Source organism: Bufo gargarizans, chromosome 1, assembly GCF_014858855.1.
Source record: "Bufo gargarizans isolate SCDJY-AF-19 chromosome 1, ASM1485885v1, whole genome shotgun sequence".
NCBI lineage: Eukaryota > Metazoa > Chordata > Amphibia > Anura > Bufonidae > Bufo > Bufo gargarizans.
The window spans coordinates 78,825,350-78,839,724 of NC_058080.1; the positions used below are offsets into that span (position 1 = coordinate 78,825,350).

Consider the following 14,375-nt stretch of genomic DNA (forward strand, 5'->3'; position numbering starts at 1 on the left):
AGGGCCCCCCAGCAGCTTCTTTGCAATCCCCTCCTCCCGTGCAACCACCAATCCTGTGACTAGTTAAATTTGCTCTCTCAGACGAGGCCCAGCGCCACTTTGTCCATTTCCTACAGTTTCTCTGTATATAATATAATTTTATAATACTGTTGAGGGGTCCTGATAATAAAATCTTTTAGTCCTCTTCCTGGGTGGGCCCCTTTCTGAGTTTGGGCCCCAAAGCAGCCGCTTCCCCTATAGCTACGCCCCTATTTCTTAGTTGAATGTATTTTGTTTGGTGTAGAGTATGCAGCTCTTGTAAATTCCTAATGTATTTAATGTTTGTCTCCATGGTTACAGACTACAAATAGCGTGGTCAGATACTGCAGTCATGTGTTACACTCCTTTTATCTTCTATGCTATAGACAGTGATAGAGGGGACAGTCGGTCACACAACAGACTCCAGCCGTGGCTATGGGACCCCAATGATGTGACCACAGTGTCTGTTATGAGAGGAAAATAAGTGCTGCATGCAGGAGTATACATCCTGTAATAAACAGTGTTCTCTGTGATAAGAGGATGTGACTAGGGATGAGCCAATCGACTTCGGATAAAACATCCGAAGTCGATTCGCATAAAACTTGATTTCCCTTATGCCCATGACAGCGCCCTTGAGAGAGCCCGCCTCCATCCAGGACAGGAAACAGGAACTTCCGTGGAGAGCTTTTTAAGAAGGGACCCGGCCTCTATCCACCAGTTCCTGTTTCCTGTCCTATGGATAGGACGCATTTCTGTGGAGAGCTACAAAGGCTGCAGGGCCCCGTCGGTGTTTGTCTTATATCCATAGGGGTTACCTGGTATGGCGTAAGTCTCTACTAGGAGTTGCCTGAAGTCTGGAATTCCATCCTTCCTGGTCCTGGCTGGGGCCGGGTTGTGATCCGCACGCAGTACCAGTTGTACTGCTATCACGCCGGAACCTCCTGGCGGTGTTCAGGAGGTCTGGGGTCTCTTCCTCCTGCAGGCCGCATTCCCTATTGGCATTACAGAGGCAGGGGGCGGAGCGGGGCTCTTGTTCTCGCGTTAAGCGCAAACCGGAAGTGACGTACGGCCACTTCCGGTATTTGGAACGCACAGCGTTCTGGAAGTAAAGAGTGGAAGGCTGCAACGGGGCCATACCTGGGGTATTTAACCCCGTTCAGTGCGCAGGTGGAAGGGTGTCAGCCAGCCAGAGAAAGACGTCTGCAGACCTAGTCTATGGAAGACCCTCCATCCCTGGACTGTACCATGGAAGAAGATGGTGGTCAGCGCACTGGTGACCAGGACAACCACGATACACGATTGGTACTCCTAGTGGGGTAAGGGTGTTAATCCCCAGCATTCTCCTTACAAAATTCTTATTCTAAGAGGGCCATTCTGTTTATTTTTTCCTAGAATATCAAAAAGAGCCCTAGGAAGGCGACTTCTAAAACACGTGCGAAGGAGTGCGCAACTTGTGGGAAAAAGTTAATCCCTTCCTGGCCAAAGTTGCTTTGCCAGCACTGTATTAATAAGATGATAATAAACCTAAGATACCTAAACTAATTCCTAAATTACAAAAAAATCTGAATGAAATCGGTACAATCGGCAATAAAGCAGCTGTTTCCAGAATGCGTAATGTCAACCCTAGACATAAAAGACTCATATTATCACATCCTAATCCATGGAGGGACAGATCCACCACTTTCAATATAGAGCGCCCCCATTCGGAGTATCCCAAGCTCCCAGGCTGTTCATCAAGCTAATGGCAGAAGTGATGGCTCATGTGAGGGAAAAGGATATCCTAACGATACCCTATCTGGATGACATACTGGTCATGGCAGAATCAGAGAGCACTCTGTCTTCCCACCTCTGACATTCTAAAAAAATAATAATAATAATATATATATATATATATATATATATATATATATATACAGTACAGACCAAAAGTTTGGACACACCTTCTCATTCAAAGAGTTTTCTTTATTTTCATGACTATGAAAATTGTAGATTCACACTGAAGGCATCAAAACTATGAATTAACACATGTGGAATTATATACATAACAAAAAAGTGTGAAACAACTGAAAATATGTCATATTCTAGGTTCTTCAAAGTAGCCACCTTTTGCTTTGATTACTGCTTTGCACACTCTTGGCATTCTCTTGATGAGCTTCAAGAGGTAGTCACCTGAAATGGTTTTCACTTCACAGGTGTGCCCTGTCAGGTTTAATAAGTGGGATTTCTTGCCTTATAAATGGGGTTGGGACCATCAGTTGCGTTGTGGAGAAGTCAGGTGGATACACAGCTGATAGTCCTACTGAATAGACTGTTAGAATTTGTATTATGGCAAGAAAAAAGCAGCTAAGTAAAGAAAAACGAGTGGCCATCATTACTTTAAGAAATGAAGGTCAGTCAGTCCGAAAAATTGGGAAAACTTTGAAAGTGTCCCCAAGTGCAGTCACAAAAACCATCAAGCGCTACAAAGAAACTGGCTCACATGCGGACCGCCCCAGGAAAGGAAGACCAAGAGTCACCTCTGCTGCGGAGGATAAGTTCATCCGAGTCACCAGCCTCAGAAATCGCAGGTTAACAGCAGCTCAGATTAGAGACCAGGTCAATGCCACACAGAGTTCTAGCAGCAGACACATCTCTAGAACAACTGTTAAGAGGAGACTGTGTGAATCAGGCCTTCATGGTAGAATATCTGCTAGGAAACCACTGCTAAGGACAGGCAACAAGCAGAAGAGACTTGTTTGGGCTAAAGAACACAAGGAATGGACATTAGACCAGTGGAAATCTGTGCTTTGGTCTGATGAGTCCAAATTTGAGATCTTTGGTTCCAACCACCGTGTCTTTGTGCGACGCAGAAAAGGTGAACGGATGGACTCTACATGCCTGGTTCCCACCGTGAAGCATGGAGGAGGAGGTGTGATGGTGTGGGGGTGCTTTGCTGGTGACACTGTTGGGGATTTATTCAAAATTGAAGGCATACTGAACCAGCATGGCTACCACAGCATCTTGCAGCGGCATGCTATTCCATCCGGTTTGCGTTTAGTTGGACCATCATTTATTTTTCAACAGGACAATGACCCCAAACACACCTCCAGGCTGTGTAAGGGCTATTTGACCATGAAGGAGAGTGATGGGGTGCTGCGCCAGATGACCTGGCCTCCACAGTCACCGGACCTGAACCCAATCGAGATGGTTTGGGGTGAGCTGGACCGCAGAGTGAAGGCAAAAGGGCCAACAAGTGCTAAGCATCTCTGGGAACTCCTTCAAGACTGTTGGAAGACCATTTCAGGTGACTACCTCTTGAAGCTCATCAAGAGAATGCCAAGAGTGTGCAAAGCAGTAATCAAAGCAAAAGGTGGCTACTTTGAAGAACCTAGAATATGACATATTTTCAGTTGTTTCACACTTTTTTGTTATGTATATAATTCCACATGTGTTAATTCATAGTTTTGATGCCTTCAGTGTGAATCTACAATTTTCATAGTCATGAAAATAAAGAAAACTCTTTGAATGAGAAGGTGTGTCCAAACTTTTGGTCTGTACTGTATATATGTATGTATATATATATATATATATATATATATATATTATATATATATATATATATATATATATATATATATATATATATGAGCGCTTGATACAGTATTAGAATGTATTGGATCAGATGAGCCGAAATTGTTACTTCACGAAGTCTCGCGAGACTTCGCATAATCACTTCAGAAATAGATTTATACTGTAAAAAAACATTTCCCGAAGTGGAACCAAACCAGAGTTCGGGAAATGTTTTTTTACAGTATTATTCAATTTCTGAGCCAATACATTTTAATACTTTACAGAGTGCTCACTCCGTACAGTATTGAAACAAAGTTTTATGCGAATCAACTTCGGATGTTTCATCCGAAGTCGATTGGCTCATCCCTAGTCTCAGCCTCTATCACAGATTACATTTAAGTTGTATGTTTCATCCAAAGTCGATTGGCTCATCCCTAGCTGTGACGTAGGTGTGAACATAATAAACATAATAAAAAACAATATATATATGTAGCAACGCTTCTATACAACGCCTATAAAGTTCCTCTTTGATAAATAATGTAACATTATTGTGTGTGATGTAGAATGGTATTTTTTTTATGTAAATTAGTATTGTTCTTGGCACTTATTATTTTGTAATGTAGGTTCTGCTCAATCTGTAAGAGATGCGTGTCCTCAGAAAACAGACATTGTGAAATCTGCACATCTTGTACCTCCAAGGTAACAGTATGTTTGTTTTTCCTTTTTTTTCTTTCCCAAAGTGCTGTATTCTTTTTCATAATTTTTGTATTTAAAGTGTACGTAAACTTTTAAAAAAAACTTTAAAAAATCCTATTCTGAATGTGCGAAAATAATTTTTGTAATTTATTTTTACACTGCTGTGTATGGGAGTACAGATTTCCCCTGAGGCTGCACTGAGCGCAGTACAGGCCGGAGCATCACTCCGCCTGCCTGTACCAGCTCAGCTCCGCTAAAGCCTTGCATACATGGGACACAAGCAGGAGAGCAATGTCTTATGTGCAGCTGCTGCTGAATTGGACTCGGCCTAGTAAGAAGTGAGTGAGAGTTGGACTCTGTTCTAGCTCTGCTTGGTGCCAAAGATAGGAGTGGACGAGTCCTCGTATTCCCCTTAGGCACTTGCTGGCTATTCGGTGCACTATGCGTGTCCCCTTGGGTACAAGCCCATAGCTAAATGCCTCGCAATGCTCCTACAAATATGTGCATGAATGGATTTGTACATACATCTCCCACAGCTCTCAAATGGCGCTTGTCATGATCACGGGCAAATGTAAATATTGCATCAGGGCCCCTAGCTATTTACTATAGAGGCTGGTGACTATACACTCTTATCCCTGGGCAGGACCCTGTTGTTATATGTATTATTTGATGCCAGCAGGAAATTCCACATTACACAATAGACGGGCATACATTTTAGATAAACAACGTTGTGTAATCACCTGTCTTAGCAGCATAAAAATAAGTAATGTAATAGTACCCAGACATATTTCCATAATTTAGATATATTAGCATACAGCAAAAATGGCTTGACGTGGCGTCTCGCACTGCCTGGGGACTACACTCACAGAAGCCGTCCTACTAAAACAAGATGGACAAATCTAATGAACGGCATAACATCATGTTCTACATTCATACTGCTTGGAGCGATCTTACTCAATTTGTTTGGCCCAGTATATTTTTTCACACTAAAGGGGTTATGTCATGATTGATGCTTAAAAAAGCATACATCATATAGTACATGACAAATTCTTTCTAACAAAGCTAGAACCAGCCCTGGACCTCACATGGATCCGGAGATCTCTCCATTCATTGCTCCAATTGATGTGCTAGATTTTTTCCCAGCTGGTAGCTCGGGGCACATCTGCAATAGGGCTGCAGCTATCGACTATTTTTGTAATCGAATATTCTGTTGATTAATCCAACTATTAATCGAGTACTTTAATAACAGAAAACCAATTAAAAGAATGTTTTTCTTTATAAAATCTCATACTCCCCCCTAGTGTCACCAGCTGCCCCCTAAGTGCCATCAGCTTCCAGCCAGCGCCATAAGGCTCCCCCCACCAGTGCCATCAGCTGCCCCCTCAGTGCCACCAGCCAGCGCCATAAGGCTCCCCCCAGTGCCATCAGCTGCCCCCTCGGTGCCACCAGCTGTCCCCCTCGGTGCCACCAGCTGTCCCCCCCCCAGTGCCATCAGCTGTTCCCCCCCCCCCAGTGCCATCAGCTGTTCCCCCCCCCAGTGCCATCAGCTGTTCCCCCCCCCCCAGTGCCATCAGCTGTTCCCCCCCCAGTGCCATCAGCTGTCCCCCCCCCAGTGCCACCAGCTGTCCCCCCCCAGTGCCATCAGCTGTTCCCCCCCCCAGTGCCACCAGCTGTTCCCCCCCCCCAGTGCCACCAGCTGTTCCCCCCCCCCAGTGCACCAGCTGTTCCCCCCCCCCAGTGCCACCAGCTGTCCCCCCCCCCCAGTGCCACCAGCTGTTCCCCCCCCCCCAGTGCCACCAGCTGTTCCCCCCCCCCCCAGTGCCACCAGCTGTCCCCCCCCCCCAGTGCCACCAGCTGTTCCCCCCCCCAGTGCCACCAGCTGTTCCCCCCCCCCAGTGCCACCAGCTGTTCCCCCCCCCCAGTGCCACCAGCTGTTCCCCCCCCCCCCAGTGCCACCAGCTGTTCCCCCCCCCCCCCAGTGCCACCAGCTGTTCCCCCCCCCAGTGCCACCAGCTGTCCCCCCCCCCCCCAGTGCACCAGCTGTTCCCCCCCCCCCAGTGCCACCAGCTGTTCCCCCCCCCCCCCAGTGCCACAGCTGTTCCCCCCCCCAGTGCCACCAGCTGTTCCCCCCCCCAGTGCCACCAGCTGTTCCCCCCCCCCAGTGCCATCAGCTGTTCCCCCCCCCCGTGCCACAGCTGTCCCCCCCGCCCCAGTGCCAGTGCCACCAGCTGTTCCCCCCCCCCCAGTGCCATCAGCTGTCCCCCCCCCAGTGCCATCAGCTGTCCCCCCCCAGTGCCATCAGCTGTCCCCCCCCCAGTGCCATCAGCTGTTCCCCCCCCAGTGCCATCAGCTGTTCCCCCCCCCCCCCAGTGCCATCAGCTGTTCCCCCCCCCAGTGCCATCAGCTGTTCCCCCCCCCCAGTGCCATCAGCTGTTCCCCCCCCCCAGTGCCATCAGCTGTTCCCCCCCCCAGTGCCACCAGCTGTTCCCCCCCCCCAGTGCCATCAGCTGTCCCCCCCTCAGTGCCATCTGCTGTCCCCCCCAGGTGCCATCAGCTGTCCCCCCCCCAGTGCCATCAGCTGTCCCCCCCCCAGTGCCATCAGCTGTCCCCCCCCCCAGTGCCATCAGCTGTCCCCCCCCAGTGCCATCAGCTGTCCCCCCCCCAGTGCCATCAGCTGTCCCCCCCCCCAGTGCCATCAGCTGTCCCCCCCCCCAGTGCCATCAGCTGTCCCCCCCCCCAGTGCCATCAGCTGTCGTCCCCCCAGTGCCACCAGCTTCCTCTCCTAGCCATGTCCCAAGCGCCCATTAAATAAAATACTTACTGCTCCTGTAGGTGCCCCGCTCCACATAGTGTCCATCTTCTTCTACTCACGCTGCACTGTCATCCTGACATCACACAGCGTCTGGTCCTGACGATGTGTCAGGAGGAAAGTGCGGTTCGGCCCGGCGGGTTACCACGGAGCAGTTAGTAATAGCAAGCCCTTCACTCCAGCTCCATGGTCACATGACACAAACGAATCCTCGATGCAAAAAATTAGCATTGAGGATTTTTTTTTGGTCTAATTACTCAATTGAATCGAGTAATCGTTTCAGCCCTAGTCTGCAGTGACCCAGCGGATCACTTCTAAAAGTTTATTGTTTTCAAAAATTTAAATGTTGTGTTTTAATGCTAAAAGAATTTGTGTCTCTCTGCACAATGCATTCCAAATAAATGTATATAGACAGTTAACTCTGGCAGTCTTGGTTAGGTTGCTGTGGAAATTGGCTGCTTTGGCCTCCTCTGGTTAGTTTGTGAGTCTTAGCTGAGCAGAGACGAGACCTACTCAAGTGAGCTCCTGCCAAAGAGAAGCCTCTCCTGAGACTGAAAAGCTGCCAGAGAGTAACCATTATCTATTCCATAAATAGAGACTTTTTTTATTGCAACCAAACGGGCCTGCTACTCCTATCTATGCCACCACTATTACTCCCATCCTCCTCCCAGCACTCCTCCTGTGGGTCCCCGCATGTACTTTCTGCTGCAGCTTTCTCCCTATCACAGCCCAGGTGGCATGTCCTTTCTGCTACACCTATCCCTATCACAGCTCATTGGCGTGTCCTTTCTGTCACTGCTCAGGGGTGTGTCTTTCTGCCCCCGCTCTCTTTCTGTCACTGCTCAGTGGTGTGTCTTTCTGCCCCCGCTCTCTTTCTGTCACTGCTCAGAGGTGTGTCTTTCTGCTGCAGCATTCTCCTTGTAACTGTCACAGATACGAGCAGTGGATAGAGCTGGCGGCAGCTATACTACATTTTCAATTGCAGAATTTTAATCGGTTTACTTTGTGTCTGGATTTATTTTTCCATCACATTATACACTGCTGGTTTCCTTGGTTACGACCACCCAGCGGTGGTCGTGCTTGCTCACTGTAGGAAAAAGCACTAGCCTATGTGCCCCCGACCACCAGAGAGGCTGGTGCTGTTTCCGATAGCTTGCTGGATTGTAGGGTGGTCCTAACCATGGAAACGAGCAGTGTATATAATGTGATGGCAAAAAATTAATCCAGCCCACAAAGGAAGCAATATAGACAATCACAATACATTAGTAACTTTCTCTACATGATAAATGCCACTTGCTGAAGTGAGACAACCCTTTAAGTATATTCTGTTGGAAAATGTCTTCTTACTAATAGGATTTCATAGATCTAGATTCTAGATCCTTCATGGAAACACTAAGGCTAGTTTCACACTTGTGGCAGGGAAATCCGGCAGGCTGTTCCGGTAGAGATCAGTCTGCAGGAGACCATCGCATCTGGCATTGCCGGATACTTCCGCCCTCCGGCCAGACCCTATTGACTATAATGGGGTTCGGCAGAGATCCGGCCACGACCCAACAAATATGCTAAAAATCGGCCGGCCAAAGACGGCTGCGTGCAGTGGTTTATGTCCGGCCGATTCCCGACGTTGTCTGCCGGCCGGAACACCCTGCCGCAGGCATGAAAGGGGCCTAAATCTAGATTTCTGCAGTGTAAACAACTGAATGTAAGATTTTATTATTTCCTATAGGATGGCCGAGCGTGGAAACACTGTCACCTGTGTAATAGATGCGTGAAGCCGTGTAAGTACCCAACCGTGTATTCCCTTTGTAACTGAATACTATGTGCTGTATACTAATTATCAACAGCTGTTTCCTTATAATACCTTATAACACGCTGTCATCCATACCTAAAGGGATTAGGTTAGGCCTAATGAGCCATATGCAAATATATCCAGAAGGATGGAAAAGAAAACAAATTGCACGGCTGCAGTACAGAAATAAATTGGCGCACCCCTTTTTCAGGAAGCAGAGTTCTTCAAGTAACATATTAGGATATTACATAAGTATTAAAGGAGTTATTACTGCCCGTAGAAAATATTTTCATATTGGTAGCAAATTGTGAAATAAACATTGTCTACCTACCTTCTAAAAGGAATTTGTCACCGAAAACCTTTTATGCCAGTTAAAACCAAATGGTGACACAAATATTCTATTTTCTAATCTGATTGTAGATTTTTTATTCTAGTTCCTGAACATTATTTTGGGGACACCCGTCTTGTCTGTGCTGTTCTTAACAGCATTTAGAGACCTTCCTTAATTAGTGCCTAGGAGCCATTGGCTCCTAATATTTTGAGTCGCCAAATTTAAAATACATGTAATTATATTTAAAAAAAAGACTTGGAGGAGGAGGTAAGATGCAAGTCACGGCAATGAGTCCGCCCTACTTACAGCATACTACCTGCCAGCACTAGGAAACCTATAGGAGAATACAGCACCACATACCTCTTGCATCCCGTGTGATGTAGATCTCCTCTTTCCTCATCTCCTCCGTTTGACCCTGACCACCATGACAAATTCTTTCAGCCGCCTCTCTGCAGAGTTTGTTACACAAACTAACTCCCCACCCAACAATGTCATCCTGCTGCCACTCCCAGTACTGTGCCCACCGTGTTCCCCAATGTCCCCAAATACTGTACAGCTGATTAGAAATAATGGGGCACATTTATTAAGACCAATGTTTTAGATGCCGATCTTAATAAAGGCCTTGTGCTGGCGGGGGATCCGCCGAAGTTATGAAAAGGCGCAGGCCTCTGCATAACTTTGGCGCATCCAGCACCAGTTCTAAATGTAAGACAGCTTCCGAGCAGTCTTACATTTAGACCTTTTTCTACGCCTAGTTTAGGAGTATTTCAGTATAGTAAATAACCCTCAATGTACCTATAGTGCTTCCAGCAATTATAATGCTCCCTAGAGTTCCCCCCAGTAATAATAATATCTGCTAAAATGCCCCTAGTAATAATAAAACCCTACATTGAACTCCCATTAATAATGTATGTATAGTGTCTCCAAAAATAATGTCCCCTAATATGCCCCTGTAATAGAAATGTCCCTGCAATACCACGAGCATTAAAGGGGTTGTCTAAGTTTAAAGCTGAACCCAGACATACCCAGAATTTCACCCCGGCAGCCCCCCTGACTTGACCATCAGAGCAATTCATGCTCTGATGCTCTCATTTGCCCTGCGTAGGATCGCGCAAGGCAAGGGGCTTTTTATTTACTATAACGGAATTGCGCAGGGAAAAGGCATTTTGCAACGAGATTTACTTTTACATAGGCCTCATGCCTACTAGACCTGAAGCCTGAGCCCTATGAGGGTGATTGGTGGGGCAGGGAATTCTCAACTCCTGTGCCTCGCTGCCGTATTCAACTACATCACCTTCCTGGGTGGGTCTATTTGCAAATGGCGACAAGACTAAAAAGTCTTGTCGCCATTTTCAAATTCTAAATCGCATCAGCTACCATTTTGGTCGCCATCTGGAGCACTATAACAGCAGCCATCATGGGTTAAAGACACAATGGAGCGGAGGGGACCTCATTAACTTCTGTAGGAGAGTTTTCTAGGTATGCACTGTCACCTGTGCAGAGGTCAGGAAGGAGTAGATAAGCTGGTATATCACCTATTGTAAATGGTGAATCCTGTGCTATATACGGTGCATATAGGTGATATCTGTAATTTTAATCTTCTAATCCTGTTTGTGATGATAATGAGATGACTGCTGAAAAGTGATCTGTACACACCAAGATGTAGCATCTATTATTAGGCTTAGTGGCCAGTGCAAAAAACTGCAGGAATACATTTTTTTAATACATTTTTTAGTTGTCCTCGCTGTGTGATGGCATGTCATGGCCACCATGTCATGTTATTGTTATAGATCTTGCGAGGTTCAGGTGCTGCCAACTATGCGGTGACAATAGCGGCACAGTCTTGAAGGTTGTACCTCTGTTTTGCTTGCACCGTTATGTGGCCACGCACAGGCTCTGCAACATCGTCTGTCTGCACCATAAGGGCGCATTAAAAAAATGTGCTGGAGAATCCCCCGGTGTATACGTCAAACATATCCATAAGTGCCCATTAGTTAGACTGAGGAGAGGTCCTTTTGTCCTCTGCTAGGCTGGTGCAAGTTGGCATACTTTTTTTTTTTTTTTTTTATCCTGGGAGCCTCTGTATAAGGAGGACCTGTCACCTCTCCAGACATGTTTGTTTTAGTAACTTCTTGCTTTCCCCATATAATAACAATTTTGGAGCATCATAGCATTATTCTTATGACTCTATAATTTGTCATTCCTTTTATCTTCCTTCTAGAAGTTATGAATGAATTACTAGCAGTTTGCAATAAAGATCCAGATGGTTGTTACCAGTTGGGCCCTGCACAGTCTGACACATTGCCTTTTAGGCTAAGGCCTGTTTCATATCTGCGTTAAGCACATCCGGCAGGCTGTTCCCGGTCGCGAACAACCTGCCGGATCCGTTACTGCCGTGCACTGCATTCCAGCAGCGCCTGACAGTAACTGATCTGGCAGACTATTCCCGGCCAGAACAGCCTGCCGGATCTGCTTTAACCTAGGGTTACACCTCGACTTTTTGGAGTGCTAAGAGATCAATTTTCAGTTAATTTACAGATGCAGTAGAATACATTCTGTAACTTACTGTCTTCCTTTGAAGAATGGCTGTAGCTACAAAAAGTCTGTGTGTCCCCAGCCTCACTATATAGCATACAGTAGTACAAGATATGGAATTTGTATTTAGTCTGCTCAGCCCTGCCTTACCTTCTCATACCTTCACAAACGCTTTCTTCTGCGGACATTGTGTATGTGTTGGAGAACACTGCAATGGGGCGATTTACTGAAGTTGGCACGTATCTGAGAAGGCTTCACTAGGACTGTGTTGTAGTTGTTTCATGTACTTGGACCATCTCACTGAAACCTGTATAGTTATATTAGGATTACACAGTGTAACAATCATCTGGGCTCCCATAATTGTAAGCATTTTCATAGATAAGCCATGTATCGATGTGTGACTTTGTTCACACTGGCCCAATGGCTTTTATATTTACAGGATCCAATTCTGGGTCTGTCATGACCTGTTTTTCTTTTCCCCATTGACGGGCCACTCACGTTTGCTTTCCTTTTTACGGAGTAGCACAGTGCGTGCCTTCACACCCAAAAGGAGCTTGTTCATTCTAAGCAGGGGTGGTGGACTCTGATCGGTGTGGTGGAACCTCTGTGTAGTCGTAGTCTGGGAATAGCCCCCTGTGTTGTAATGCTAATGTAAGGCTCATTTCACCCAAACTGGAACACAATAGCCTTTCTTTTAGAGTATGACCCAGGAAAGTTTTTGAATTTTGTTTAAGGCTTGGAAAACTTTTTGCATGACTTTTACTGTTTGTGCCAGACAGATTAATTGTATGTACTGTAGCCAATAACACAACTGAGCTTTGACTGATTGGTCCAGGGCTTTATTTCACAGCATGGACACACTGTTCCTCTTGTGGGCGTTGTGCTCTTGAAGGTCATTCCTGCGGCAGTAAGGTAGAAGGCTGTTTTGTGTGTGGAGACAAAGATCATAAACGCAGCAGCTGTCCGCGCCATAAAACGTGAGTTATGACATTTCATGGTGTGTGTCTTCACTGTATTGCCTCGCGCATCTTTAAAGTGTTATAGATTGTATAGAGCATTGTGTGTAGACAGTACATTGCATGTCTTTACAGTATCAAAGAACATATCAACAGATTTATCTCCCTGCGACAGAAAAGTGGAGTTAAAAAGTCGCAAAGTTTTACCCAGCCCTCGCCACTTTTCAGAAAGGGACCTGGCAAGGGCTGGAACAGGTTGTGGCCAGACACAGCGACAAATTTATCTTCATTTATGCCAGTTTTCTGTCGCAAATGAAGCCAAAGATCTACGGCAGCTCAGAGCTGCCATAGATTTCTGTCTAGGTGTAATGTGTGTGTTCACGGTCTTGTATATTGTATAGCCTGTTCTGATAAAATCTGTTTTCATCTTTTTTTAGAAAGCAAAATCAGAGCAAACGAAGTCTAAAAATAAGTGTAAAGAAGTCTTCACGGATTCCAGCTCTTTGGAAGAATAAAAATAAACAGAAGAAGAAGAAGAAGCCGTCATCCTGAGTGCACGTCACCATAAGGATGCTTTCACACTGCCTTGCAGGGTCCATTTGCCCTATCCATAGTGCCAAATGAGTGTCCTTTTGTGGCAACTGTTTGGGTTATACATCTGGAAATCCTCCTGACATATACCGCTTATGGACACTGCAAGACACCATGTGAAATCAGCCCAACTTGTAGTGCATGGCGTCAAAGTTACTGTCTGCACTTGTTTAGTACATTCTTGTTCCTTTTTGTTTCATTGTCTTTCTTATATTTCGAAAGATCTTTGTAATTATTAAACTGACCCAACTCCCGGGTCTTACTAAACCACTTATTCCGTAATTTCATACATGAAATATTTGTCTGTCTACACAAGTTCTACCCGACAGTTCAATTAGGTCTTCTACATATGTATACTATCACATTTAATCTGTCCATGAGATCAATACACCCTACATTGCATCATGATTGCGCAGTTAAAATACCCATACACATGTATGTATTGTGTAAGCGTTTGCTTCTAAATACACACAATCTAAAATGCACTCTAACCTTTACAGGTGAACTTAAAGGGAACCTGTCATCAACTTTATGCTGCCTATACTAATGGTAGCATAAAGTAGAGACAGGTGAGTTGATTTCTGTCATTTATACATTAAAAGTAAGTGGTTGCCGAGAACCAGCATCACAGTCATTGCAGACTAGGCCTGGCATAGAGTCACGGCCACCTGAGAAGAGTCATGGAATTCCCGCCCACCTGCTGATGACTGACAGTCTTCTACCTAGTTTTCTCCCTTTCTCTCTAGACGAGACCTGCCAATCATCAGCAGATGGGTGGGGAGTGCAGAAGCTTATGAATAACTAGGACTCTTCTCAGGTAGATTTGACTCTCTTCCAGGCCCGGGCTGCAATGATTATGATGCTGGTTCTCAGCAACCACTAACTTTTAGCTCCTGAGTGACACACCGCTGAAATCAGCATTTCTCATCTGTCTCATTGGGGAGGACAGGCATTGCCCATGGGGTATAGCTGTTGCCGCTAGGAGGCGGACACTAAGCACACAAAGTGTAAGCTCTCCCTCTTCAGCTATATTCCCTTCCTGCAGGGACCAAGCTAATCAGTTTTAGCTTAGTGTCTGTAGGAGGCAGACCTTCCTGCGTT

The 14,375-nt window shown here is 46.0% G+C and overlaps 1 protein-coding gene across 3 annotated transcripts in view; it reads left to right on the forward strand.

The window, feature by feature from the left end:
* The window catches only part of ZCCHC4 (zinc finger CCHC-type containing 4), a 49,127-nt gene extending 35,591 nt beyond the window's left edge, over positions 1-13,536 (forward strand). For all 3 annotated transcript variants that reach the window (XM_044296561.1, XM_044296545.1, XM_044296552.1), the window contains exons 10-13: positions 4,191-4,266; positions 8,799-8,850; positions 12,578-12,704; positions 13,121-13,536. In XM_044296561.1, the coding sequence (XP_044152496.1) occupies positions 4,191-4,266; positions 8,799-8,850; positions 12,578-12,704; positions 13,121-13,235 (370 nt within the window). In that variant the 3' untranslated portion in view covers positions 13,236-13,536. The remainder of the gene's footprint in view (positions 1-4,190; positions 4,267-8,798; positions 8,851-12,577; positions 12,705-13,120) is intronic.
* Positions 13,537-14,375: the final 839 nt, after the last annotated feature.